Source organism: Rissa tridactyla, chromosome 1, assembly GCF_028500815.1.
Source record: "Rissa tridactyla isolate bRisTri1 chromosome 1, bRisTri1.patW.cur.20221130, whole genome shotgun sequence".
NCBI classification, from domain to species: Eukaryota; Metazoa; Chordata; class Aves; order Charadriiformes; family Laridae; genus Rissa; species Rissa tridactyla.
The window spans coordinates 67,363,937-67,391,568 of NC_071466.1; the positions used below are offsets into that span (position 1 = coordinate 67,363,937).

General features: G+C 37.9%; 1 protein-coding gene across 8 annotated transcripts in view; it reads left to right on the forward strand.

The window, feature by feature from the left end:
* Window positions 1-27,407, forward strand: part of ARHGEF7 (Rho guanine nucleotide exchange factor 7) — a 126,522-nt gene extending 99,115 nt beyond the window's left edge. For 4 of the 8 annotated variants that reach the window (XM_054189215.1, XM_054189234.1, XM_054189250.1 and 1 more), the window contains 8 exons: window positions 113-191; window positions 1,603-1,742; window positions 2,410-2,634; window positions 4,563-4,656; window positions 7,613-7,702; window positions 20,237-20,336; window positions 20,955-21,009; window positions 24,297-27,407. In XM_054189215.1, the coding sequence (XP_054045190.1) occupies window positions 113-191; window positions 1,603-1,742; window positions 2,410-2,634; window positions 4,563-4,656; window positions 7,613-7,702; window positions 20,237-20,336; window positions 20,955-21,009; window positions 24,297-24,419 (906 nt within the window). In that variant the 3' untranslated portion in view covers window positions 24,420-27,407. The other 4 variants (XM_054189260.1, XM_054189279.1, XM_054189224.1 and 1 more) reach the window with 3 other exon arrangements.
* Window positions 27,408-27,632: the final 225 nt, after the last annotated feature.

The window sequence follows — 27,632 nt, forward strand, 5'->3', positions numbered from 1 at the left end:
ACTGTGTGTGTCTTTGTTTAGAGCTTGAAGTTTATATATTCTTTACTTGATAATGTTTTTGTGTGATTTTGGATTTAACTTCAGTGTTACTGCCTTTTTTTTTTTTTTTAAGGGGAAACTGCCAACGACAGGAATGACTATCACAAAGCTAGAAGACAGTGAAAACCATAAAAATGCATTTGAAATATCAGGTATTTGGCATAAATATTTTTATTTACTACTTACTCCAGGATATGCTATTTCAAATAGAAAATGTTCTATCTGAACAGAGGGAAAAAATTTTTCATGGTGAGGGTGACCAAGCACTGGCATAGGTTGCCTGAAGACATCTCCATCCTTGGAGATACTCAAAAGCTGTCTGGCCACAGGCGTGGGCGACCACCTGGAGGTGTCTGTGCTTGAGCAGGTGGGGGGCGGATGACCTGCAGAGGTCCCTTCCAGCCTCAACCATCCTATTATTATACAGATTTTTTTTTTTTAAGGCAGTTACCCAGAGCCTAACTTGAAAGCTGCTTTTTACTGCTTGTCTTAAGCAGTTAACAGACTGTCTTTGCATGGGATTCATTCCCAGATTTCTGTGTTTTAATGAATGGAGGCAGTAGCCTTCGAGAAGGTCCTTTGTAATGAAGCAGTTCAAGGTATTCTACTCTCTGGAAGAAAAGAAAGTCCAGAGACCTGGAAGAGCTTTAAGCAAAAGCTTTCTTCTAGAAATGGTCCACCTCTTTCCTGAGAGCCCTTTAACATCACTGCTAATGATGGTTGCCATGGTGCTTACTTTGTGTAATTTCTGTCTGTTAAGTCATTTATTTTAGCATGTACCTTATTTTCTTGAGGGATTTAAAGGTCAGTAGGAGCAGGGTCCACACGGTGGAGCTTTATACCTCCATTCGTTTCTTGGGTCAATTCTGCTGCCAAGCAGGTTGCATTAAGTGAAGTAACTTTGACTCTCTCAAGTGGCAGGCAGTATCACACATCAGTGCTATAAGGCAGAGGGGAAAAAGCTGTTGATGGTGCATGTTCTTCTGAGATAACAGTTACGAAGCTGACCTCAGATGAGGAATGTGACGGGTTAAAATGGAGTTAACTGCAGGAATTAAAGTAATCTTTGGTTAATCTTCCTGCTGGTTTCCCAAGTGACTTTTGCCTCAACTTTAATATTAGGTTCAGACCAGCTTTCAGCCTTTTTCTGAGAGAAGATCAGTGGCCTGTATTTTATAACTTTTCCTATATTGTAGCTTACAGACTCCAGAGTGACATTTTAGACTATATTCTGGCTTTCCTGGGGAAGATGGAGAAGCATAAGGTTACTAGATGAGCCTGTCTTGTACATCTATTTCTTATTGTTAAAGGTTGTCTTTAGTAATTACAGCTGGGGGAAAAAAAGGTAGAACTCCTGTGCTTGCCACACGAACAAATACATGGAGGAAACGTCTCTTACAACCTGGAAAAGTGAGATGCTGTTGTACTGAAAATACAGGTTAAAATTTTTGCCTAGTGCTTAGGGGATATAATGTTTTAGGAAATTAGTATCTTTATAATCATGTCAGATTGATTAAGTTTTTTTTCCGTTGTTTCCTACATCTTCTGTTTTCTGTCACCTAGGAAATATGATCGAAAGGATACTAGTGTCTTGTAACAACCAACAAGATTTGCATGAATGGGTGGATCACCTGCAGAAGCAAACCAAAGTCACAACTGTTGGGAATCCCACCATTAAACCTCACTCTGTGCCATCTCACACAGTAAGAAGTAGCTTCTGGATTGAAGTGAATGAGCAGTGTCTGCAGAATTAGGTTATCTGGCAAATACACCACCACGTAAAGCATTTTTTAGCCACTAGTAACAAGAACTGAATGTTAGAACTGTGGTTTAATGGGTCAAAAGATCATTCTTTTTCTGTTTTTGTGTGAACAAGGAATCGATCTTGGTGTAATGGTTTAATGGGGTAAAAGAAATTTTATTATCTTTACTTCTTGTGTTTTGACCAAGTAATACCTCACCATCTTTTAAGTATCATTAGAACAGTAGGTTTTAATTGGTGATGTACTTGACAGGCTGTGGAGAAACAATTTCCTTAAGTACCTTCTTTTTGGGCGCTGCTTTTGAGTTGTTGGGTATGAATGGATCTAAATTTAGCTCTACCCTCAGTGGTGAGAGAAGCTGGGAGCAGGGCTGCTTGTAGCTGTTCTTTCTTTACTGCGTACCCTTTCTCTGGTAGACAATAAACATTTCTTTAAGCTGCATTTTTCCAAATAATAATTTAATGTCAAAATCTTCAAAGGTCAGCTGTAATAAACAGAAGCACTAGAGAGCAAATGAGATTATTTCACCAGTCCTTGATGATACTACGTCTTTTTTTACAATAAATATGCTTTATTTCCCTTACCATCATCTTTGTGTCTTTGACAGCTTCCTTCCCATCCTGTAACACCCTCCAGCAAGCATTCAGACAGCAAGCCGATACCACTGACTCCTGCATACCACACGCTCCCTCATCCCTCGCATCATGGGACTCCACATACCACGATAAACTGGGGACCTCTCGAACCTCCGAAAACCCCCAAGCCTTGGAGTCTGAGCTGCTTACGACCTGCACCTCCGTTACGGCCTTCAGCAGCTCTTTGTTATAAAGAGGTGAGATGCAGCAGCCAAGGAGTATGACTATGTAGCAGACCTACCATGGGAAGTTTAACTTTCTCTTACACACCACCATTTTACAGCTTTGTGTGTGTTTTTGTATAATGGTGGTTTAACAGCCAGTGCTGAATCAGTGGTGATGGACTAGCGAATGCTGCTTATTTCAAGCAGGGATTTAGTCTTGCAGCTGAGAAAATACTAAGGCTTGTTAAGAGAGGCTTTCACTTATTTCCACTCTTTATCCAGTTAATAAATAATATTTTTTATTTCTTTATTTTTAAAACTAGCAATTCCTTTAAGTTGATCATCCAGGCTTATTGCGAAGTAACTTGTTTGCTAAGCACACTGCAAGGTATAATTGACTCTTGGTTCCTCAGTATTTACCACCGTTACTAGGTAACAATAGCACATTTCAAAAGAAAAGAATGGTAGCTGTCAAAATGTGTGTAATGTTTTTGTACTCAAAAGAATATGGTGGCTAATGTTACTATTAGCAAAAAAAGAAAGCTTAGATTTCCAGATGCTGTTGTAGTTTTTGATTAGCATATGGTATGAATCAGGAATCTGTCCCAAGAAAAATAAAATGTGGGTTTTTAACCACAAAAAGATGGTGGCAGTAGGGTAATTTGTTCCTGACACTACATTTTGTGTGGTTTTGTAAATAGTAAGAAAATGTTAGATTTGTGTTGGAAGTCTGCATGTATGTAAGCAGCAGAATTATTGGATGCTCTGTGGCTTGGTGGTATCTCCTGTTTCAGTATCTTTGTCATGCGTTCGTGTGATACTGATACAGTGTGAAGCAACAGGGCCCAGAAAGAATCATGCAGTCATGCCCAAGAACACTTGATTCTGAAAGCATGAGGTGTTGATAGAAAAAATTTATTTTGCAGACATGTAAATTGCAGAAACTGTAGCCTAAACTCTGTGCCCCAGTGTGGCCTGGCTGTATGTTTTGGGGTTTTTTTGTTTGTTTTGGGGTTTTTTTTGTGTTGGGTTTTTTTTTTTTGTGGTAGCTGTGTGCATGTGACTTTTTTTTTTGTAAATCCCCTAAACAACAGGGAAAAAGTAATAGGTGATCTGCAATTGGAAGGTTAGTATTTAGGCTTAGTTGCTACAAGAGGTTCTCCTGTTTGGCTATACTACATGCTCATTTTGTAATTTAAGTTAAATTCCTTTCATGTTTTCATGAACTTAATTCTCCAATGTGGTAAAAACTTCAATCATCCTTACAGTGTTTAGCATACAATGATGTTCAAAATCTATCTTCATCTTCTTTTGTCTGTCCTGCTCATTCACCTTTTTACTTTCTTGTTCTGCATTTTTATAGAGGATGTCTTGTATCCTTAAGGTAAGGGGTAGACCAGTATATTCCTTCTGTTCCTGTAACCTAGCATTGTTCCTGTAAATTAGCATGACCACGTTTTGAACAGAAATGCTGTCTTTGTTGCTGTATTTTTTTGCTGTAGAGCTTTGTAAGAACAGACCTACACATTTACAAATTCTGGCTTTAAAGAGTATACAACCTGCCAAGCTCCTTCTTAGGTCCTTTTTTACCTGCTTCTAAGTAGACGAGTGAAATGGGTTGTCTCTTCAAAAGTTAAGGAAAAAAAAAAAGTGTGTTAATGTATGCCTGCCTCTTCCCTTCGCTCTAGCTCCCAAACAGCCTGCATGTTTTTGCAGCAGCTTTTCTGTATATTTCTTTTAATAGAACAGATAAAATACCTGACTTTGTGTATAGTTGGAGGAAGGGTAGAGAGTAAATCAGCCAGTTCAGGCAAATCGGATATGCCAAAAAAAATTAGTAAACTGAATTTTGGTGCTGTTAAAAGATTTTTAGTTAGTAACTCCTGTATGCATCTTAGAAGTTAAACTTTGAATATTGTAGAGAAGCTCTACTCCTTTTTATTTTTATTTTCCCCACACAGGATCTCAGTAAAAGCCCTAAAACCATGAAAAAGCTGCTTCCCAAACGCAAGCCAGAACGGAAGCCATCAGATGAAGAGTTTGCACTGAGAAAAAGTAAGAGGCTTGAACAAATGTCTGCATAATATGATGTCTGAAATTAACAACGGTTTAAATTCTGTGAAAGTTAGATGTACAGTGTAAGCAAGTCATCTGGTTTCCTCTCTCCTGTCAGGGGAGAGGGAGTAAGTATCTCCAGAGGATGGTTTGTTTTGTTCATTTTAGGAGCTTATGTCACGGTGGGGTTAGTTGCTTTCTTAGAGCCTAACTGTTAACTACAGCTGATAAATGCTTGTGAAGTGCCTATTTATATCTGTTTGCTACAGAGGGAAGTGAGATTGACTATGGAGCCATGTAAAGTTCAGTAAGGTAAACCTGTCTTTTAATAGTGTAAACAACAATTTGAAGGTACTATCTCACTCTTGCAAAATACTTAGTAGCTGTGGTGTTCAGTTGTTCACAGTAGGAGCTTCTGCTGAGCTGGGTGTTGGAAAGTTGGGTATTGCTGATGATTTGAAGGCTAGTTGCTTCCACAGTCACTCTTAAGATCCAACAGTCTGCTCTAATCTAGAAATAAGGTCATTTGCTAGTGTCTGTGTTTGAATTAATTGCAGAGCTTTAAACTGCCTGAAGTCTGAATAACAGCACTGAACTGAGAGAGATTGATGAACATATAGAAAAATGGAAGGGTCAAAATCTGGACGTTGGGATAGTTTGGGGTGGAGGGAACACTAACGTTATCAAGCAAGCACAATATTCAATTAGTTGTCAGTGTCTCTGTAATTCTTCCTTAGAAATTTATGTGAATAATCCAATTACTGGTATCAATAAAGGGGTATTTCAGCTGAAGGCCACATTCTTTTCCTGCAACTTTTGCTTCCCTGTGTCTGTCCTTTGCTTATGGGCTTTTTAAGATGGCGACTGTGCCTTGAGCGTTCAAGGCATAAAGTGTGTTATTGTGAACGTTGTTTTTCGCTGGTTCAGGTAGGGTGGAAGAGAAAAAGCTTTTCCTCAGGGCACTGTTGGTTTGTCTAAGATGGAGGTCCTTCTGAGCATGCTGTGAATTTCGTATGGCAAAGGTTAAGGTAGTGAATAGAACGGTCCTGTGTTCATGGGTGCGCAAGCAGATGTTTTAGTTCAGGATGTTTTACCCTTACAGGAAGGTATCTGTTTAGGGAAAATGAAAGTACTGCAATACAGTATCATTTCAGATGTTGAAGGATGGAGATTCAGTGGTGGTAATGACAGTAATAAAGCTGTCAACTTGCAGATTTAGGAATTATTAAAGAACATTTAGTGAGAGCAGATGAGAGTTGTTCTTTTTGGGGGGAAAGAGGTGGGTCTATAGTTTGCAAATACATTGTTTTACTGCTGATTAAATTAACACCTTTCAGTATTTTGTGTGTAGGAGACAATTTTCAATAAATGGGATTTTTGGTGGCTTTAAGCCAGAGTGTTCCTTACAGAAATACTTACTGATTCTTGGTATTCCTTAATCCCTCCCCCCATGTCAGTAATTAGAAGTTTCTTTCTGTCACACGTTAGTGCTTCTTCAGCGTTCTCCTGCTCGTGGACCTGTAAAAGTTTCCCACTGAGGAAATTCTATCAAATTTGAAGCTCATTGATAGATAGGTTTGGATTTTATTACTTAGGTTCTCTGGAATCCCAGGGATTTATGGGCTATGTTTTGAGAACTGCTATGTCAAATTAGTATTACAACATAGCAAACCAAAATAAGTAAGGTATTTCAGCTGAGTGCCCTCACAATACTTATTTCAGAAGTGAAATATATGTCCTGATACTGTATAATGTGGTGCTGCATTCTAACCACAACGAAATCCAATTACTTCTCCTACCTTGAAAGGGAAATAACCTGTACCTTGGAGTACCTGCATATCTTAAACTGTGGGGAAACTATATTGGGTCAAGATAATTTCTTCAACAGTTAGCTTGTCAGCTGATCCTGACAAATTTTTGGACAGTTGGCTTTGTTCTGGTGATAATAAATCACAAAAACAATCAGGATGCATTGGCTGACAGAGAATGCTACTACATTTTGATGTTGAAAGCAGTTCAGTTTCACACAGCAGAAAATCTTCAAGCCTAGTTTTTTTCCTCAAGGAGGAAAACAGGAAAAATGCTTTTAAAACAACAAATAGAACAATGTCTTTCTCCACATATAGACTCCTGGGTCTGTCTAAACTGATAGCAGAGGTATGTCTAGATTTCAGTTTGATTGGAATTTCGCTCTATTGCAAGTGAACAATTTGACAGCATTTTTACTGAATTCCTCAAGGAGATGATTTGCGATGGAGCTCTACCTTCAGGAAAACTTTGCCATGTTAAGCTTGACTAGTTAGATTTTTTTTTTTTTTTTCCAGTAGTGCTGTTTCTACTTTAAAGTCTGAGAAGTTTAATTACTCCACTTGTCACTATAACATATCTGTGAAATCTTTCCTACTACAAAGTGGACTGAAATTGTACTGATGGATTTATTATGCTGTTAATTCTGAGTATAATTTTCCATAGTGTGTTGTTAACCCTTGGTAAATCTGATATGTATACAAAATGCAAAAGTTTTCAAGATTTCTGTGAATTAATATTCTGTTCCTTGATTTCTTTGATTAAATAATGAAATAATATTTATATAGTAACTGGAGTATACAGGTTTTTTTCAGTGGCTGTTGGGTTGAGAACCAGAGTGACCACACTTCAGAACATGTTCTGTGCAACTTCAGATGCTCAGAAAATTTCTTGAGTGTGAGGGTAATTACTCTGACTTGGGTTTTTTTCCAAGCATTTCAAAATAGTATTTTTTCTTTTTAAACTGTTATTTTTGCTTATTGAAGTTGGATTTTATTTTATTTTTTTTTAAATGGGATGATTAAGAGAATTTTAAAGGGATTGATTAGGCTGAACTTTAGTCTCAACTGAAATGTAATGATTTACAAAGGCTTTCCTATATTAATAAACATAACCATGTTTAAAATTCTGTTTATCCCATTGATTCTAGGTACGGCTGCTTTAGAAGAAGATGCTCAAATTCTTAAAGTCATTGAAGCATATTGCACAAGTGCCAAAACACGTCAAACACTAAATTCAAGTAAGTTAGAAAGTACTGAAATAGCTAACAAACACAATTAGATAGTTTGCAAAAAAGAGGTGTATGTTCTCAGGCCTTTGCAAGTAGCAAGCTGGACCTGGAAGGAATAATAACCTGTTTCTGGCGTAATATCAGTGCTGAGTGTTTAAATATTGGATGATTGGATGCCAAGGACCATGGTTAGAGACTGTAATTCTTTCAGTATCCTTTTTTTTTTTTAACAAAAAAGTGACTACTTTTTATGGTTTAAAATTGAACAAAACCTTCACTAATGAATGAGAGGTGTCTGGACTGAATATGACAGTTGATCAGTGTGCTCTTGAAGAAGCTGGTAAGTAGTGATGAGGAAAAAAGAAGTAGTGACAATTTTGGAGGAGTCTATTTTTGTCTTGTTCTGTTCAACAAAGACTTCTGCTATGGAAAAGTAACCTAGACCTATAGAAACTACTATTCTTTTATTGCCACTAGTTTCTTCAGGTATTAATTCCAAATTTTAATCCCGTGTCATAATTTCTGGAGAAATTGTTCTCAGATCTGTGTGTTGCTTAAAGCCGTTTTTAGTTTCTCAGATCAATACCTAGCTTATTGAAAACCTGTAACGTGCCTCTGGGTCCTACTTCATTTAATCCAAATCAAGGTTGCCATGTGGAGTTCCTCTGTATTGTAAGTAAAACATTGCGCAAAGCAGGGGAGTCCACCAGCATGTCTTCCATTTACACAAGGAAGGAGAAAATGCTGTTGCGGTTGTTCTGATTTGCACAGTTTTTGCGCTGTTGAATACCGATTTAATTTCAGGGATCCTTGGAACACAGTATAATGATCCTGAAGTACGTGGCTGTTTTGCTGTTATCAGGAACTACAAGAGTGGACTTTATAACTTACTCCTCGTCCACTAAAGCTGTTTAAATTTGCAGTATTAGTCACCGTTACTGCTACCCACAGCGCTCTGTGCCTGTTTTGCTTCCAAGCACAAGCACTTTATGCTGACAGTTGAGAAGTCTCAAAATGCAGTTGCAAACTTAGTTCATGGATTTTCCTAATATGTGTTCACTTACTTTTATCGCCTTGAAAAAAAATGCAATTACTTTGTATTCATAGGTACTTTTAAATGGCATTATGGCCCTTGTATTAGACTGTAGAAACTTTTGAAGTAACAGAAAAAAACTTTCATTTTAATTTTTCTGTCTTGATGAACTGTAGGTCTCCAAGGTGATAAAATTAGACTATTACTTAAATTTTTGTTAATACTAATCTATTTTATAGCTCTAGAGTTATTACAGTAGTGTGCTTAATTGGATAAAAGGAAATGATTGTGTTCGAAAAGATATACTGTTGTTCCAAACAAAATTAAATGAGATGGTTGCTGTTTGAATGTCTCGACTGTGATCTTTTGATTATTTCCAAGGATAATGTGACAAGAAATGGTTGGGGAAACATTTGGACTTGCACAGTAGTGTGTGTGCAGATATAAAATGGATGAGGTTTTTTTTTTTGCTTTTTTGCCTATTTTTTTCCTTTCTATGTATATTTAAGAAATATACATAGTGCTGTGGGTATCATTGCATACATCAGAAATCAGCAGCTTTTATTTGCTCTTAATTGCAGCAAGAAACAAGTTTTTTGTTGATTAAGCACACAGCTGCTTTGTTTGGAAAGAATAGTGTTGTCATCTAAGACTTAGGTTTCAGAAGATCCATTTGTAGACTGGAATTGGAAATGGGGGGAAAAACCCAATCATGTTGGAATTGCTTCTGCGGGAGCAGTAGTCAGTGTAGAAGAACAGAATGAGAGAGTTGCCTATCATCTGCGAAGTATGCCCTTTTTTTACATATTCCTTTCTTACCTCCATGTTAATATTCTGCCTGTCCCTCACAGCACTCATTTGGCAATTCTCCTGCCTGCACCTTAATCCAAAGCCAGGGGTTGCTGCTTTTGGCAGTGTCAATTCAGCAGAGCTGGGGCACTAGTGGAAACTGGCAGGCATTAGTGTTAGAGGTAGCAGAGCAACTTTTTTGCAGCTGTTTGGGTGGGGAAAATGCTGGGTTTTATTTGGGGAGACAGATGCAAGTAAAAGAACAGAGTTTCACTTTCTCCTGCTTCTTATATACTCAGTTTATTTTGCATTTCTTCTCCAAATGAAGGCTTAAATCTTCTGCAATATCATGTGTATGGTGGCTCATAGAATGGCCACTTACATGGTTTCAATCCTCAGATATTGCTAGGCCTTAAAAAAAAAAAAAAAGTAAAAATTAAAGAAAAGCGTCCTTAGCTATGTTTGACCACTACCGTAGACATCTTAAAGTATTTAATTGTGAAGATAGATTCAGATAGAGGCGTGTAGGAAGAGGTGTGTGAGGGGCTGGATCAGACCAGCCTGTGTTGCGGTTAGCCTCTTGGCCCTGTTTTCCTCTGAGTTAACTTACACGTGGTTAAACAAATAACAAGGGGTACAGGCAAAGAAAAGCTGTAGTTTTGACAGTCCCCTTGAGTGGGTGCAAGATGTTGCTGCTGGTAAGAACGTCGGCAGCCCTGCTCTGCATGAGAACCTTTGCTTTTTCCCCTGCATTTTCCTCTTTACAGTGGTGACACAAGCACTTCTGTGGTTGTGCTGTGAGCTGGTGGGGAAATTACCTGCCTGAAAAATAATCATCTGTAGGGTTAATTTTAACCTGAAACTGTTCCCTGACCTGGTTCACCATGCAGCCATACAAATGACTGTGTCATTGCAAGGGAGGGAAAGGATGGAGGTACAGATGTGTGGTGGGGAAGGAGCTGTTGCTTTTCACATCAGCGCTGGATCATGCTGGCTTACTGTGTTTATTGCTCTGTCCCCAGTCGAATCCCCCCCAAACTACAACTGACTCCATACTTCAAAAGAACGTAACTTCCTCTTCCAAAAAAATCTACTTTCAAATAAGATTTTGGTTATTCAAAATTCTCAACTGAGGCTGCTTACAATCTTAAAAACCACTTCAAAAATTGTATTGTTAACAGTTCAAGTGTTACTACATGCTGAGTGTAATTTATACCTAAACCCCAAACAAATTTAAAAAAAAAAAATCTTTGGTGCCTTTTTAACAATATTTTCTCTTTTCCTTCTCTTCCCATCACCTTTTTGCTTTTATTTCATGTGTTTGGTTGTGGCTATTCCTTACGTTCTCCTCCTCATCCCACCTCTGCCTATCCACATCCACCATTTCATTTCACCTATACATCCTTAGCATGGCAAGGCACTGACCTGATGCATAATCACGTCTTGGCTGATGATGACCAATCAAGTCTAGACTCCTTGGGTCGTCGCAGTAGTCTTTCTCGTTTGGAGCCTTCAGACCTCTCAGAAGACTCTGACTATGACAGTATATGGACAGCCCATAGTTACAGAATGGGGTCTACATCTCGTAAGAGCTGTTGCTCATATATCTCTCACCAGAACTAATGCACTTCTGAGCTTTTTCTTAACAAATGCTTGTTGTATCACAGCCTGCTTTTCTTAGATGTTTTCTTGCTGTTCCTTGTCTCTTTAATGTGATATTTTAACAACTTCTGAGGGAGCTTCTGAAACTTGAGTTATACCTGGTGGAAGGCTCTATTGCCAATTCAATACACGTACAAATACGTCATTCTGAAAAGTGTATATCCTGTTAAGGATGATACTTCTTGAGGTTTTTTTTTTAACTGACAGATGTTAATTTGTAGCTCTGAATGGTCTTTTTTTTTCCTTTTGACTTGGTCAGTGTAGCAACAGGTCCTTTCTTATTGTCTTTTTTTTTTTTTTATTTTGGATACAGCACGTTTTTGTATTTTGTACTGAAACCATACTGGTTTGTGAGCTGAGTGCCAGCAATATGGAAATACCTTAGAGATAGTGGTTGGGTTTTCTACATATTACTAACAAAATACAAAGCTGGTAGAATAAGAAAAATACAGCTTAAAAATAAGTGGTACAAGAGCTGTGTAATTATTCCGTTATTCACGTATCTGGCCCATTTGTTTGGAAGAGCATTTGCTAATCCATAAAAATTTCCAGTTTTATACTGCTGTCTTCTTCATTGCTTAAACGTTTATATGGAGGACTGCACTGCTCTCCCTGCCCCGAGCCTGGCAGTTGTCATGAAAACCCAGCAGTCCATGCCCATTACATGCAGTGTTTTGATAATCTCATGTTACCTATGGTCATGCTGTCACTTTGCTGTATGCAGTAGCGTGGCAGAAAGCAGGGTCTAGATGTTTACTTGCCTGTTAAAATAAACAGCTGTGAACTCTCAATTGACCATTCTTCTTGAAAAGACGAGATGAAAATGGCTCCCCTGATGGAGGCTCGAGTGTTCAGCATCTGAAACTCTAGGTACAACTGCGATCGCATTGGCTTGTTTGAAGTTCTGAATAATAGAATGCTTGGCTTTTGGGTTGTACTGTTTGGAGCATGTCCGTGACAGATTTTATTGTGTCTTGTAACTTCTCTCACAAGCAGGTTTGTTTTCAGCAGCAGCTCTTCATTTACAGTCGTGTTGGCTTTTCAGAGAACTGTGACACGCTGTGCACAGCTGAAGGTCTCGAACCTGCACCTGGGGCACTGCTGGGGTGAAGTGCGTGATGTTCTGTCTTGTGGATAACGTAATTGGCATTGAAACCAAAATGACATGTTTTCTAAAGCTTCATTAGCATTAGGGAAAAGCATCTGATAAAAGGACAGAAACAGTTCTTATTTTCACCAGGGTCCCCCGATGCAATTCCCATACCCCTTTTCAAGTAAGCGTGTTATCCAGTGTTTAGGTATTACTCTAGCAACAAGTTCAGAATAATCATGATGCAGTTAACTGCCACCTGGGAACTTGATCACACTGTTTAAAAGATAATCAATACCTTTCTGCAGGTTACGTGATCAGAAAGTTAGTAACTGTTAGACGTGCACGATTCCAGGAGGTGGAGAACCTATTTCAGAGCAGTTCACATCTGCAGATTTGCATTCAGTCTTGTTTGATCACCTGCTTTATCCTCTCTCACTGTTGTTGGCATTCAAAAATGTGACTAACAAAAGCAGCAACCTTACCGAGGGTTTTCAGGGGCACATTTTACTACCAGTCCTATATTAACGTAATGACCAGGAACTTGTGTATGTTGAACTTTTTTCAAAGTGGAGGAGCGTTGCTTAGAGAAGTGAGATAAGTACGTGTGCTCCATACCATTCCACAGCGCATTTGTAACCCACTTCACTCCCCTCTTCCTTTCAGTCAGTTTTGTTTTTTTCAACACATATGGAAAGTATGGATTGTTTTGGTTGTTTTCCCTGTTTCTTAAGTTGTGGTGTTCTAGTTGAATAATGTTTTTTGCATTGGATAAATGATAATTCCTTTATGTCTGTTTTATGTTATATAGTGTAAATATGAGTTTGAAATACAGTTGTTGCACTTGAACTTTCCTTATCACACAGAATGTTTTGTTATCCAGATCCGAAGATTTTATTGACTTTCTATGCACCAAAGCTTTGACAGTTTACCACCATTAATTATTGTAGCATTTAAGTCGTTAACTATTATCACAATTAGGATCTCTCACAGGAAGATCACCGCGCATTTACAATCACTCCCTGTCTTCAGTGTTACAGGCCATAAGCTATTGTGAACTGATCAGGAGTATTAATGCAACATGCTTTAAAAAAAAAAAAAGAAAAAGCAAATGTGGAAATGGTGGTATTCAGTCCAAAGGTTCAGTGTTTCTATTTTTGTGGAACTTTAGTCATGGTAATAATAGTACCTTACGTTTATGCAATTCTGTAAAATATATGTGTACAGTTACAAATACACTGGAAGGATGGAGAATCTGAATTAGAAGGTAGGTCCAAGCCATTGTCAGCCCCTCTTCACATGGCTTATGTGGTGTTTCCATGAATTAGTATTTGCCATAAATTGGAACCAACCAATATTAATTGGGTGTTTGGCATAATCTTGCCAAAACACAGTAATGTGTATATAGTGACATAAAACATAGGAAAAAATGATATATATTGTGCACTTCATTTGTGAATGGGAGAAGCCATCTTTAGTAGGTGACTGCCTTTTGAAAATACAAAATGGATGTATATCTGAATGTTGCATTGTACTGTACAGTATGCATATTGTTTGTGGTGCATATATCAATTAAGTGTTTTGTTTTATATAAAAAGGACATCTGTTATGTACAGTTGAAATAAATTTTGCATTTGCTAGACTGTGACTTTAATATTTAATTATTATGCAGGGGGAAAGGACAGCATAATTTGTAACTTAATACTTAACTTCCTCTTCTCCCCATGCCTCCTTTCTCTCCCTCCCTTCTTCCCGGAGGAATCAATGCTGAAGTGAAAGAGCTTTTTTGACATAAATGTGTAATCTTCGTTTAATGTAGTTGCCAACTGCAGGAAATTCAATGTAATGTGACGTATGTATCCTTCTGTATCCTCTTCTTTTTAAAATAACTATTTGCAGATGTTGCCATTGATAGAATGTTTTTCTGTTGCCTCCCTGTCCCCTTATTTATTTTCTTTTTCATTTTTTGAATTGGTGTATTCTCAAGTAAAAGCATGAACTGAATTATTGGAGCAATCTAAAACCTACTTCTGCAGGTCCTGTTTATGAATATGATATTTGTTTCTATAACGTTACATATTTTCAAGATTTAATATTACAACACTTTTCTCTTTAAAGCGAGAGTTATCTTAAGTGTTTCTACTTAAAAGATGCTCATATTTGAGTGAAGTTAAGCAAAACTGTAACCTAGTATTCATACTGAAATGTATGCATCAGAACAAACGAAGTAATCACCTACTTCTATTAAAAGGTCATCACATTTTTTTGCTATGGCTGTAGCAACTCTAGTTTTAGCCCTGCAGCCCTCTGGTTGGATGGTTTTGTATTGCTTATTGAAATACAGGAAGTTTACTGGGATAGCCCTTTCCAAATGTTGTCTTAGAAATATCCCACTTCAGATGATGTATCTGTTTCTGAAACTCTTCATTCTGTTCTTATGTGACTAACACATATGGAGTTGTATGTGTTTCAGTCCACTCTAATTAATTTCATTTTACTCGTCAAAACATTTTACTGTATACTGCATAGATCTGTCATCTGAGTCGTGGGGTTTTTTTCCTATTTGAGTATCACTATTAGTTAAAAAAAAAACAAAACAAAACAAACAACCCAAACCACTCAATGCCAAAGCCATTTTTGTTACTCCCAAGAATCTGCAAAAAAACATTGGTTTTTATACGGTGAACTGAAGTTTGGCCTGATGTTTGGATTCTGATCTGTTGTTATCTGTAGAAGATATTAAAGGGCTCCCTTTTGGCTTATCTGTAGCATGAAGGATATCTTTTTTTTCAATGATTTAATCTCAACGCACGCAGAATCTGGGAGCACCTTTTTAAGGATTCTTCATATTAGGACTTCATCAAAAATTCATTGAGAGAGAAGATTAATTTGGCAGGTCTGCTCATCCACTTTAACATTTTACATATAACTAATGCAGTGAAATACTGGATGTTTTAAATCAGGAGTAATTCTTATTTTTGTCTAATATTTACTTCTTCAGGAAATTTACACATCCGTATGTACTGATGGCTAATGATAGATCTAAACAGTTGTGTATCCACATACTTGTTTTTCAGTGGCAAGTAAGTCTTTGAAACTCAAAGAAATAATTTTGAAGAGCTTCTTAGCTTATGAAGAGAGCCTGGTAAAGTTGGGGAAAAAGATAATTGTATATTCACAAGTACCATTTCTAATTTTTTACCTTTATTGTGCCCTGTTCCCCTCCTTACCTCTCCTAATCACAATAAAGGTATGAAAAAGTAAAGAAAATGGCAGTACTTTAAAGCTGTGCAACAGAATCGTTACTGATGGCCTCAAATTATGACATGCGTTTGTTTGTTTTTTTTTTTTTAAATTAACCACCATCACCACAGGTCTAACTTCCATAGCTTAAATTAGGACCCTTATAGTCACTGGAAGAAGGCGAACTCTACTTTGTAGAGTATCACTGTGGGAAGTACCTAGGTTGAGCCTTCTCCTCCACATGGCCAGCTGGAGGAAGAATCCCTGTTCTTGATTGGCTGGGGGGGCTGGCTTTTTTTAATTAAGGCCCTGAGGTTAGCTACTTTAAGTGAGTGATGTGAATATCCACCTCCATTTTTACTGTTGGTTTAAATGGTTCCTGGACGGACAAGGTCTTTGAACACAGGTGGAGCCTTAATATCCGGTTAGAGTGAAAAGGTGTCTTCTGAATTTGATCCCACTTCTCTTCCTTCCTGCCTGCTGTCTTCAGATCTGTGCAGAACTTCTGGGCTGTCTTCACATGTGTCTGCTTAAAGATTCAGGACGAAGGACCAGACTCATTACCAGTACAGCTCCTTCTGAAGCTTGGCTTCTGTCAGGAAGCAGCATGGTACCATATCAACCAGTTTTTTTTAAGATGTCACGCTCCCTTTGGAGGAGATTGAATAAAAGGCTGGGGTTTTGCAGTTGTGCTTGCAAACAGGCATCACTGAGAACCTCTGCAGCATTCGGTCTGCACTCTTAGTTTCTTCACGTTTCGATGTTAAGACAGTGCTCCAGGGCTGGGAGTGATGTTCTGCTGGTTTCAGATGGGTATAAAGTGAACTTCTGCCATGAAGCCTTTCAGCCACATAAATATCCAGACCGATTCCAGCTTTCCTTTTTTTCCAGAAATGCTCAGAGCTGCTTGCTGATGTGGCTGATTGATTAGACTGGAAAGGGGATCAGACACTGAAAATTAAAAGCAGGGGGCTGTTACCCACAAGCCTGTTCTTGTATGTCAGCTGTTGCACCGCATTACATAGTGGGTATTGCTAAGGTCTCTAGCCCTGATCTGGTGGACTATGTTATTAGTTGTTCTACTCCAGAGGCTAATTTTAGGGTATGGTATTGGCAAAAAGCATTGTAATCCTTTATTTTCCACTCTAGGGCTGAGAGATACTAATATTGAATAGATACCCTTATTTTCTTGGTGGAGACTGAGTTGAATCTTGATCATAGTAGCCAGTTGTTTTGCCTTAAATATGCAACAGACTTCTCAATGGTGGGGTCATTCTTCCAAGACCCTGGATTTGGGAGTTCCCCATTGAAAAATTAGAGCAATTTACTCAGCCTTAACATTTGTTTGCTAATCTTGAAGTAACTGTCTAGGTTTATCAAACATCCTTTCTTCTTCCATCCACCTCACTTCCCCCAATACCCTCCAAAAAAGGAAAAGAAAATAAAATAAAACCCTGTTGTGTAAAGCTTGGGGGGGGGGGGGGGGGGGGTGTTTCCCCCTCTTTTTAAAAAAAAAAAAAAACCACACACACAAAAAAACCAACTAGTACTTTTGGTTATATTGTTTCAAGGTGATTTGGGGCCAGAGTTGTTGGAAGTCAATTTAAACAAGGTCTTTTGTCGTCTTTGACTTGGAATGAGACTGAGTGGTGTCTCTTAAAATTAAGCGTGAAACTTGCAGGTTTAGGATTGAGGAATGGCAGATATGGCAAAGTGAAGTAACTTTTGCTGCTTCTGCACTACTTCATGAAAATGTGGAATGTGTCTCAAAGGGGTACTTGAGATTATTTAACTTGCAGCAGCTTCTGGACCTTGCTTTTAGTACAACTCTGCATGAAATACACACTGTGCTATAGCACAGCCTTCATGTCCTAAACGTGTAGCTTGTAAACTTTTCTGGAGAAACATGGTTACATAGAGCGTAGGCATAGATAACGTGGTGGAGGCACAATGTGCTATTTAGGGAATTATTGCTAAATGCCAGGAATGAGGTGACTCTGCTTGAAGTTCGTTCTAGATGTATAATTGCCAGAAAATGCATGTAAAAAAACCCCTCAAAAACCACACAACCTACCAAAAGTGAAACAAGAAAAGCTTCTGGCATAAATGGTGCAGAAAAGCAGGACAGTGAGGTAGCTTCCTTTTGCCTTTAGAACTTGACACATCAAGTCTGATGCTACTGTGCCCATACTCATTTGATGACAGGGTCCTTTGTTGCAGGATAGATGGACTGTGTTTTTGTACCTTTGATACTTAGCAAATGCTTGTGGGGTTTGGGGGAAAAAAAAAATCCACAACAAACAAAAAAACCCCAAACTCACAAAAAGCAAACCAAGATAAAGGAAAAAGTGTTGGGGTTTTTTGTTGTTTTGTTTGTTGGTTTTTTTTTTTTGTATGAGTACAAACAATAAGAACGGTGAGGGTTCTGAGATCCAAACTAAAAAGTTGCATGGCCAGGGGTATCAGAGCAATGAAGGCGAGGGTGAAACTTGTGAAGTCCTGAATTCCACAGTAGTTAATGTTTTGTGGCACAGGAAGGTCAGTGTTCACAGCAACAGTTTTACATCGTGTAAGTGTGTATGTGTACTGTGTGGTCTCCTTGTGTGTATAATGTTGGTGAACATTTTGTTTTTAATGAAACCGCTTTGTGTCTCACTAGCATTAAGTGTTTACTGTGCTATGCTGTACATACATCAAGATATGCTGGTGTGGACATCAGTTTTACATGCATGTGTGTATGTTACTGTACAGCTGGGACATTTTTTTTCTAAAGCTGTCTACTCCATGCTACTTCTGCTTTGCAAGGACCCATGTTAACTCTGACCAGGCAAAGACGATTGGATGCAGCTTTATACAATGCAGCTCCATTTGGTTGAAGGGAGCCATGGGTGAGAAACACGTGGCCGTTCTCTCCCTTTGGTCAGTGTCTCCCTTGGCATGTGCTGGACCAAGGTGCTCCACATTGGTGCAGACACCCAAAATGTAGTGACCTGTTAGGAGCTGCTGCCAACTAATTCCTAAAATAACATTTTAGCTTGGTGTTCTGTTACTTCACGGGCTAATAAAGCAGAGCGGTAATCAATTAACTGAAATAAACGTAAGAAAACTTTTTACAAGTAGAGATTGACAGTGCAAACAGGGAAATGTCCTTGAGCTCCATATAGAGTTTGGATGTGCTTGCTTTATAGGTTGTTCCTTCCCTGGAAAGTAAGTGGGCGTGGATGGGTATTAACCCTTACAAGATTTCTTCACTCTCTAAGACGAAGAGCTTACAGCTTTCAAGGACGAGATTCTGTTCTCAGATCTGCAGTTATCTTTATTCCGTAAAATTTTAACCATCATGTACTGATACATTAGATCTTTACTGTCAGTTTAAGGAAACTGTTTTCTTCATTGAAGTACATTTGTCATTGTTTGCTAAAATAGTTCAGATAGCTTAACGCATACTGCTGCTAAACTATGGTCCCTACAAGCTCATTGTTCAGAACTCAAGTCTGCAGCTGTTAGGGAAGTTAGTATTTTTTTTTATGAGCTTCACTTCTTTCATTTTTTTTGTGTGCTTAGATGATTTATTTTATCATGAACCATAAAAGAAAAGCACTGTAATCACAAACAGCAAGAGCTAACTAATTTCTCCTGACAGGCATGCACCTTGTAGTATCTAGTTATCAGTTCAAACCTTACTAGAATTAAGACGTTCCTGGTTAATGAAAGTTCATTACAATGAATTGGTATGCAAGTGTACCTTGTTTGTTAAAATTGGTATCTTGTTTAAAATATGCCAGAACTTTAATGCCTTATCTGCTGTGTTTGAATTCTGAACAAATGCTTAGACAGCTATTTATTTACAGACCTTCTTAAAAAAAAAATGTAATTTGTTGCAGCCTAATTAAATAACATTTCTAGAATACATACTTTATGTATGAATGGTTGATCTCCGAGCTGTAGATTTTTCTATTCAGAGCTACTCTTTTAGAATCTGTGTGTATTATCTTGATGTTATAAACGGTAATGATTGTAGAAAATGTTTTGAAGGTGTTGGAGTGTTTTGAGTTTTAATTGCCAAACCATCAAGCGCTTTTAAAAACATTAAATACAAAGTATGTGTTTCATTTGGTAGGAATTTATTATAGGACTAAATAGTCTAAAAGGGCTATCTGTAAGTGTGTCTATGTATATGTGTGTGCGCACACACACAATTGTGTTGTTTATAGTGTTCCAGGGGAAAGGGGTATTAACTCTTTTTGCTTCCATTGCTGTATCATTTGATACCACTATTCTCCTCCTTACTGATAGAGTAATTGGTTTAGAGTGGAATTATTTCTTGGATTTGTATCAGTGTGAGATCAGAATCTGTCCTTGAGGCTTAAATTGCTGTTACTTAAACACATCTATCTTTTTCTGAGCCAGCTCTAGTGAATTCGTATAGCTTTTACTGGTCGTTGAATGGTGCACCGTTCACTGAACAGTGTAACATCGCCATCAATGATGCAGGAGTAACGTCAGCAGCAGGATAGGAATGTCAGACAATTTTTTTGTTCTTGTAAGGCTGTGGTTTCAAATGTAAAAAATGTGTCAGTAACTTGTGTGTTTGGAGGGAAGGGGGAAATGAAAAGTGATAAACCTTGGTTATGCAGGTGTATCATGCAGTGAATGAAATAATAATCTTTAAAATGCCCCAGCAGTATTTGTGAGTTGCTCATTTTGTAATTTGTTTTTACAATAGGTTCCCGTAAAGAATCAGCTCCTCAAGTCCTGCTTCCAGAAGAAGAAAAAATTATTGTAGAAGAAACTAAAAGTAATGGTCAGACTGTTATAGAAGAGAAGTAAGAGAACACTTAATGAATGATGGATTAAAGCAGTAAAATTTGCACTCTTCTTCCTCCTCCTGTCTCCTGTTATAGTAAAGTGTGTATGGTATATTTGTAGTAGGGAACAGAGTTTTTTGGAGTATGCCAGTCCTTTAAGTGCAGTTGGCCTTCATTTAAGTGCTTGTAGTCTGGTTTCTTTGTATATGCTATGCAACTTATTCTTTTCTTGTTAAGAAGTGGCATGTTTCACTTGTAAGTAGTTTCTCCGAGTGCTGTAGGATTTCAATATTAAATTGGTATCATCTTTGTAGTTAGTGTGTGACGTCATAGGTGTACGTTAGAAATGAAATACAGTTCTGTTACAGAAAGCTGTAATACAGAAACAAGTATAGGCCTATATGTGCTTGGGAAGGTGTATCCTGTCACAGACGCTGGCAACAGGTCCTTGCCTTACTGAATATAAATCAGGATAAGAGACAATTTTTTTAATGCATGTTTGAAATTAGCTGTTAGCTGGTGGGTTTTGGGTTTTTTTTTTTTTTAAAATGCATTTCATGTAACAGTTTTGTCTAATAGATTTAAATATGTATTTCTGAAAACCATTGTAACCAGTCATCATCTTTTTCATTTTAGAAGCCTTGTTGACACAGTATACGCATTAAAGGATGAAGTACAGGAGTTAAGACAGGTTGGTAACTTGCTACATTTATAGCAGCATGGAGAATGGAAAGATGGAAGGCTTATTATAAAAATCAGTATGGCTTGTATGTTGATGCACTTTGACAGGAATGAACTTGAATTTTGGTCTAGATTTAAAAGCCTGAGATTCAATTTTTAAAAGTAAAAGCATTTTTAAAACATACCAATTTGACAAAAAGCACCCTCTCTTGTGCTTGTCATCTGCCCTTGGAGCACCAACCTTTGAGAAGAGCCTTAAGTATTCTGTCTCTGAGGTGACTTACTAAGCTGTTTCATGTATTTTTGGATGTTACAACTTGTGAAATGTTGAAAGCATTAAGCAAATTCAGTTCTGCTGTATCACCAGCAAAATAAGCTTACAGAGACTGTGAAATAGTATTTGCTCTCGGAATGGATAATTTTAGTAGTATAAATGTCTGGATCTCTTTAGGCTTTTATTAACAGTCTTTCATGAACACCTCTTAGGAATCGGTGCTTGAAACCTCTCATTTTGGGAAATGAGTCCTCTTAGGTGGCCTTTTTTAATAATGATGGCTTCAGGTTAGCTTAGGGTGCTGCTTTGTCGCGTGGAGGAGTTGTGCAAGATCTCACTTGAGTTGCTGGTATGGAGGTTACAGCTGATGTTTTAAGCTTAAGTATCCAAAATGAGTTGTTTAAAAATATCGTTTTTACTTGTCAGGACACAGCATGTTAATGTTGCTGCATGTACTCATTGTTTAATGTGTAGGCAAAAAGCATTGAATTATCCTCACTTTCCAATGTTTGAATTTGCTAACTGACCTTAACAGATCTGTGACTCAAGAAGTGAGATTAAGTCTCCTCTGTTAATGTAAAATAGATTTGTATTCTAATTACTGTAGGTTTTAAGCTATAAACATGAATTCAAATTCTCTGCTCATCTGTAAGCATGTGCAGTATTTCTAAGGATGTGGTGCATGTTCCTTGAAATAGGACAGCTGGCATCTTAAAAACTTAATTTTTGCTCTTTTCAACATGGAAAGCATGTGTACCCCAGATTCGATGCAAATTTGACAGTCTTTTTAAAAATACAATTCACTTAATACAAGCGGCAATAATAACCAGCTAAATTCCTGCGGCCTGTCCGCTTTTGCACAAAGGATAAATGTGCTGCCTCACTGAGGCCCCGCAGATCTCTGTGTGACTCTAAACAAAAAGTCACCTTCTCCTGAACTTCAAGCAACAGCCTTTCCAAATAAATGGTTTTTCAGAATCTCACATCTTCCAAGACCTGTTAAAAACCAAGTTCGTTTTCATGTATATCAGGAATCTCAGCTTAAAAGCGTTTATTGGTCTGCTGCTGTGATGTTGCCAATTGGAGATGTGGCAGAAATAATCTCTGAGCTGTGAAGGTCCCAAGTGACCAAGGGCTTGCTTCAGGGATAAAGGCTGTCTGGGAGTACGTGGTGCACTGGCTGGTGTAGACACCAGGCTGCCTGTTGGTGAGAGTTGCCACCCAAAGTGGGATCCCTCCTGTACCAGCTTCCATAGGTTATTCATAGCCGTTGCTTCACAGGCACTACACTGGAATAGTACAGTCCCGAATTGGCAGTAAATAAAAAAATCATAGAATAAAATCATGGAATGGTTTGGGTTGGAAGGGACCTTCAAGATCATCTAGTTCCAACCCCCCTGCCATGGGCAGGGACACCTCCCACTAGACCAGGCTGCTGAAAGCCCCATCCAGCCTGAACTTGAACACTTCCAGGGATGGGGCATCCACAACTTCTCTGGGCAACCTGTTCCAGTGCCTCACAACCCTCCCAGTAAAGCACTTCTTCCTAATATCTAATGTAAATCTCCCCTCTTTCAGTTTAAAACCGTTACCCCTTGTCCTATTGCTACCCTCCCTGATAAAGAGTCCCTCCCCATCTTTCCTGTAGGCCCTCTTTAGGTACTGGAAGGCAGCTATAAGGTCTCCCCGCAGCCTTCTCTTCTCCAGGCTGAACAACCCCAACTCTCTCAGCCTGTCCTCATAGCACAGGTGCTCCAGCCTTCTGATTATATTTGTGGCCCTCTGCTGGACCTGATCCAACAGGTCCATGTCCTTCCTGTACTGAGGACTCCAAAGCTGGACACAGTACTCCAGGTGGGGTCTCATCAGAGCGGAGTAGAGGGGTAAAATCACCTCCCTCAACCTTCTGGCCACACTTCTTTTGATGCAGCCCAGGACACAGTTGGCTTTCTGGACTGCAAGTGCATATTGAGTTTCTCATCCACCAACACTCCCAAGTCCCAAATGAATGAAAAGGAAAAGAAATCAAGTCTGTACCTACAAGAAAAGAACGAAATTTGTGAGTTTCTCAGTAGACTTGAGGAGGGAATAAAGTTAAGGAGGAAGCAGCTGTTGATCCTGTCCTTTTTCTAGAAAGTCTGTAAATTACAGCTGATGGGAGTCCAGCGGGACCCCTGGATTGCAGAACCTGTGTTCTGTTAAACACCCATAAACTTCTTGTCTTGGGGCCTTAATGTAATGTTGTCTTACCTTCTGGTTGCTTCCCCACTGTTGCCAGCATCACCTTGTCCCTGTACAGGATTAAACAGTGTAAGCATTACTGTGGTTTGCTCAATGACATCCTCATGGTCCTGTTGTTCGTGGTGTTTCAGTATTACCTGATGTCGCTAAATATTGAGAACTGACTCATTAACATACATGCAGAGTGGTGGTGTTCCTTGAAATTCAGACTCCTCTTAGGCTGTTGGTAGTCATCCGTCTGTTTTAAAATTTAGTCACAAAACACTTTCCAGAGAACCTAATGGTTTTCAAGATACTCCTTTCAACTATTTACTTTCTTAATGAAGCAAGTTCATTTACATTAAGTTTCAAGAAGCTTTTCTGTGATTGTGAAACTAGTTATAATCACAGGAGGCTCTTAGAGGGGTATTTGTTCTGCTTATTGCTCCATTTCCCTTCTCCATTAACAATAACTATATTCTTCTCTTCATTGATCAGATTTGAGCAGAAGAATTGAAGATTATTTGCCATCTGTTACTGGCACTTGCGTTATAAAACCCCCTAAGTATAAACAGGAAATAGCTCAGTTTCCATTTGGTGGGTTTTGTTGCATTGTGTGAAGTTATGGTGTGTAACTTGTGAAATTGTAATAGAAGGCTTTGCTTTTGAACAGCTAATAGCAGTCGTACTGGGAAGAGCCTTCAGAGTTTCTAATTGACAATGTATGTGTGGTCAGAAAAGAGCTGTTAAAAAAAAAAAAAAAAAATGAACAAACCAGTAATATTTCTGTCTCTATTAAACAGGATAACAAAAAGATGAAGAAATCATTAGAAGAAGAACAAAGAGCTCGCAAGGACTTGGAGAAGCTTGTTAGAAAAGTTCTAAAGAACATGAATGATCCATCTTGGGATGAAACCAATTTATAACTAATTTTTTTCTTTTTTTTTTTCCCTTTTTCTTTCTATTGAAAGACCAGTTGTAAAACTGAGCTGGGAAGCCTTCTGACATTAGTCAGTGTTGCATCAAGAGCACTACAAAACAGGATTTAACTGGATCTAGTGATTTCTTGCTCTGAACATATAGAAACAGTCAAGCCATTTCCTGAAGCAATCTGTACTTTAAGTGTGGAGACCGTGGATCCTGAACTCTACTAAACTTAATTTGTTTGCATCTAAATTACCTCATTTTGCAGAAAGTGCAGCACCTGACTAAAAGTCCATGTTTTTCAGTGGCTTTTTAATTAAATATATATTTTTCTTGTAAATATCTGTAATTTTGAATGCATATGTGATTGATGTATCAGGGCTGATATGTTGTTTTTTTTCTCTTGTTATGGTCACAAGTGTTAGAAATGAGGGCAGTACTGTCTTACCTAAGAAGGGTCGGAGTTCTTCGTGGATAATTATGGATTTGTTCTAAATTACTCACTCATCACACATGCAAATTTAGAAACCCATTTTTTTTTCCTATTGACCACTGTATTTAAACTCTTTACTGTTATTTATGTCTGTGCATACATTTTTAAACAGTTTACAATTCTTTGAGAACAGTATTAAAATACGGAAAATTGTTTATTGACAGTAGAAACAATTTTTAACAAAATGAATGCCCATGACTTATGTTCACGTACACTTGTTTGGCAGACTAATCTGTTGTGCTTTGGCCACCAAAAGACTGATGTACTTGCCTGCTTTTTATGACTGTGATTTTTAGGTGTTTATGTACTACATTTTCTATTGTTGTGCTTAAACATACAGCTGGCTGATAATTTAATAGATCGTACAGTTTGTTAAAGAAAAAAAAAATCAATCTAATCCAGGATTTTGTGAATAAGTTGTTACTATTTGTATTTTATGGTCACAACAATTAAATTTTAGCTAACCTTTGTGCATAAGGCACATGGGCTAGGCCAAACTTCATTCAGAACTTTGGTTTTATACCACTATGTCAGACTCTCTGGAATTCCGAGACTGCGGAAGCAGAGTCGTTCCTTTCCCACCCTGTTTTCTCAGGGTGTTGCTGGTTTCTGTCCTACTACAATTTAAATGGAAACAAATCTGGAAATAAGATTTTTTTTTTAATCATACTGTAATTCATAATTCGCACTGCTGACAAATTTGAAAATACATAAATGAACATTTATTCCCTAGTCTGATAGGTGCAATTACTGCAATCCTTTCTTGTATTTAAAATAGGAAATGCTACATCACTGCAAATGGTGAGCTTCAGTTGGAGCACTTAAAATACTAATCCCATGAAAGCCCATTGTAAGTGTTTTTCTGATTTCAGGAAAATTTGCCTCAAACTCCAGACGGTGCAATTTCCTGAGGGGTTTTTCTTCAGTTGACAGTCAGAAGTGCAGGTATAGCACAGACCCGAGTCGCACCTTTCGTCATCCTGATTTTCTAGTGCCCTTTAACTCTGTTAAAAGTAATGCTTGGACTTCAGCGAATGTTCATATGAACTTTAATGAGTTGGAGCCAGGATGGTTAGGGTGGTAGGAATTGTCATGCATGCTTTGAATCTAATGAAAAATCTATTTTTAAAGCTATCCACTTTTCTCAGCCAAGCACAGCTTTTTCAAATAGGAAAAAATGACAATGATTACGTACTTGAGGAACAATTCTGTGGGAATGGATACTTAAGAATCTAAATAGACAATTAGTTGTCCCATTTAAAAAGCTGAATATATTTGTAGGTGTTTTAATTTGTGTTACTACAATTTAAAAATGTCTTCCTTTAATTCTAAAGGAGCAGACTGGATAAGAAAACTAAAAAAAAAAGTCTATAATATCAGTTACATATATTCACAGAACTTTATGATAATTTTTGATACCAAAATCTTTTCCTGTTGTTTGCGGTTGCACAAAAATGTGGACTGACATTTATAATTATCTTCATATTTAGAAAATACTCTTGCTGAAAGCCTAAGTGATACTAAACCCTGCAAATTCATAGCATCTCGGCTAAATTTAGATTTGGGAATGCCAACGTAATTAGAGTCTTGCTAACATTTTAACTTTCTGACATTCAGGCTATTTTCAGAGTGAATTTTAATTTTCAATTAAGCATATGGGAAAGGACATTCCAGAAGAAGAAGTACGAAAGGAAAACATGAATCTTAGCAGTATTTAGCAAATTTTAACTCAGGAACAACTTCCATCATAACAATTTGTTTTACATTATATAGTAAAAAGTGGTGTTGCTTTGTAAATTTGCTGACTCTTAGTACCTGTGATTATTATAATTTCTGACAGTACCCCTATCCTGACATCTAATGAACATGCCTTAAATACTGGGATTAAGCAGTTGTTAAGTATGACTGGGACTTAGGGACTGATTTTATTCGAGGTGGATTGGGATGATGAATTTTTTAAAAGATAGGTAACTTTTGTCTCTAGTGCAGAGCGCGAGCTTCAGGCTTTTGGGAACCAAGGAATATCTGAACTTTTTTTTCTTTGACAATTTGTTATACTGTATATAGATTGTAAATTTCACCGTGGACTTTCTGAATTGTTGGAAACTTTATATAAGCATGGATAAATGGGGCACTGTTTATTTAACCTATTAAAGGGTTATTTCTTTGCTCTCATCATTTAGGGATGAGGAGATGAAGCCATTTCTTATCCTATAGATGTGAAGCACTTTCAGTTCTGAACTGTCCAAAATGTAGCATAACATTTCTCTGTACTTACTGATGTATGTGTGTTTGTCTCGCCATGTCATGACATCTTAAACAACTGACTGCCTTTGTATAAACCTTCTTAATGCCAATCACTTAGGGAATTTAGAGTGTCTGTTTACGGTATCTGTGGAGAACTCAAGTTTAGTTTAGACGTCACAATAATATCTTGGTATCGACTACTAAAGTGTTTATGCTACATTGTTGTAATTAAACCATGATTTTTCCCCTAGCCTATGAAGTGTTACATTTCATCCCATACGTGGGCTGTGAGATTAAGAAGGAAAATCACTTTAATTTTTTTTTTTGCCTTTCATATAAATAACATCATCTGTTTAATAGTTAGCATACTGAATTCAAAGGGCCTTTTCGTAGTCTTTTATAATAGCAAATTGATGCCTGGAAAACAAAACGAAGCAAGGGTTGTTTAGAGGGGTGAGGAGGAGGATCTTAACTG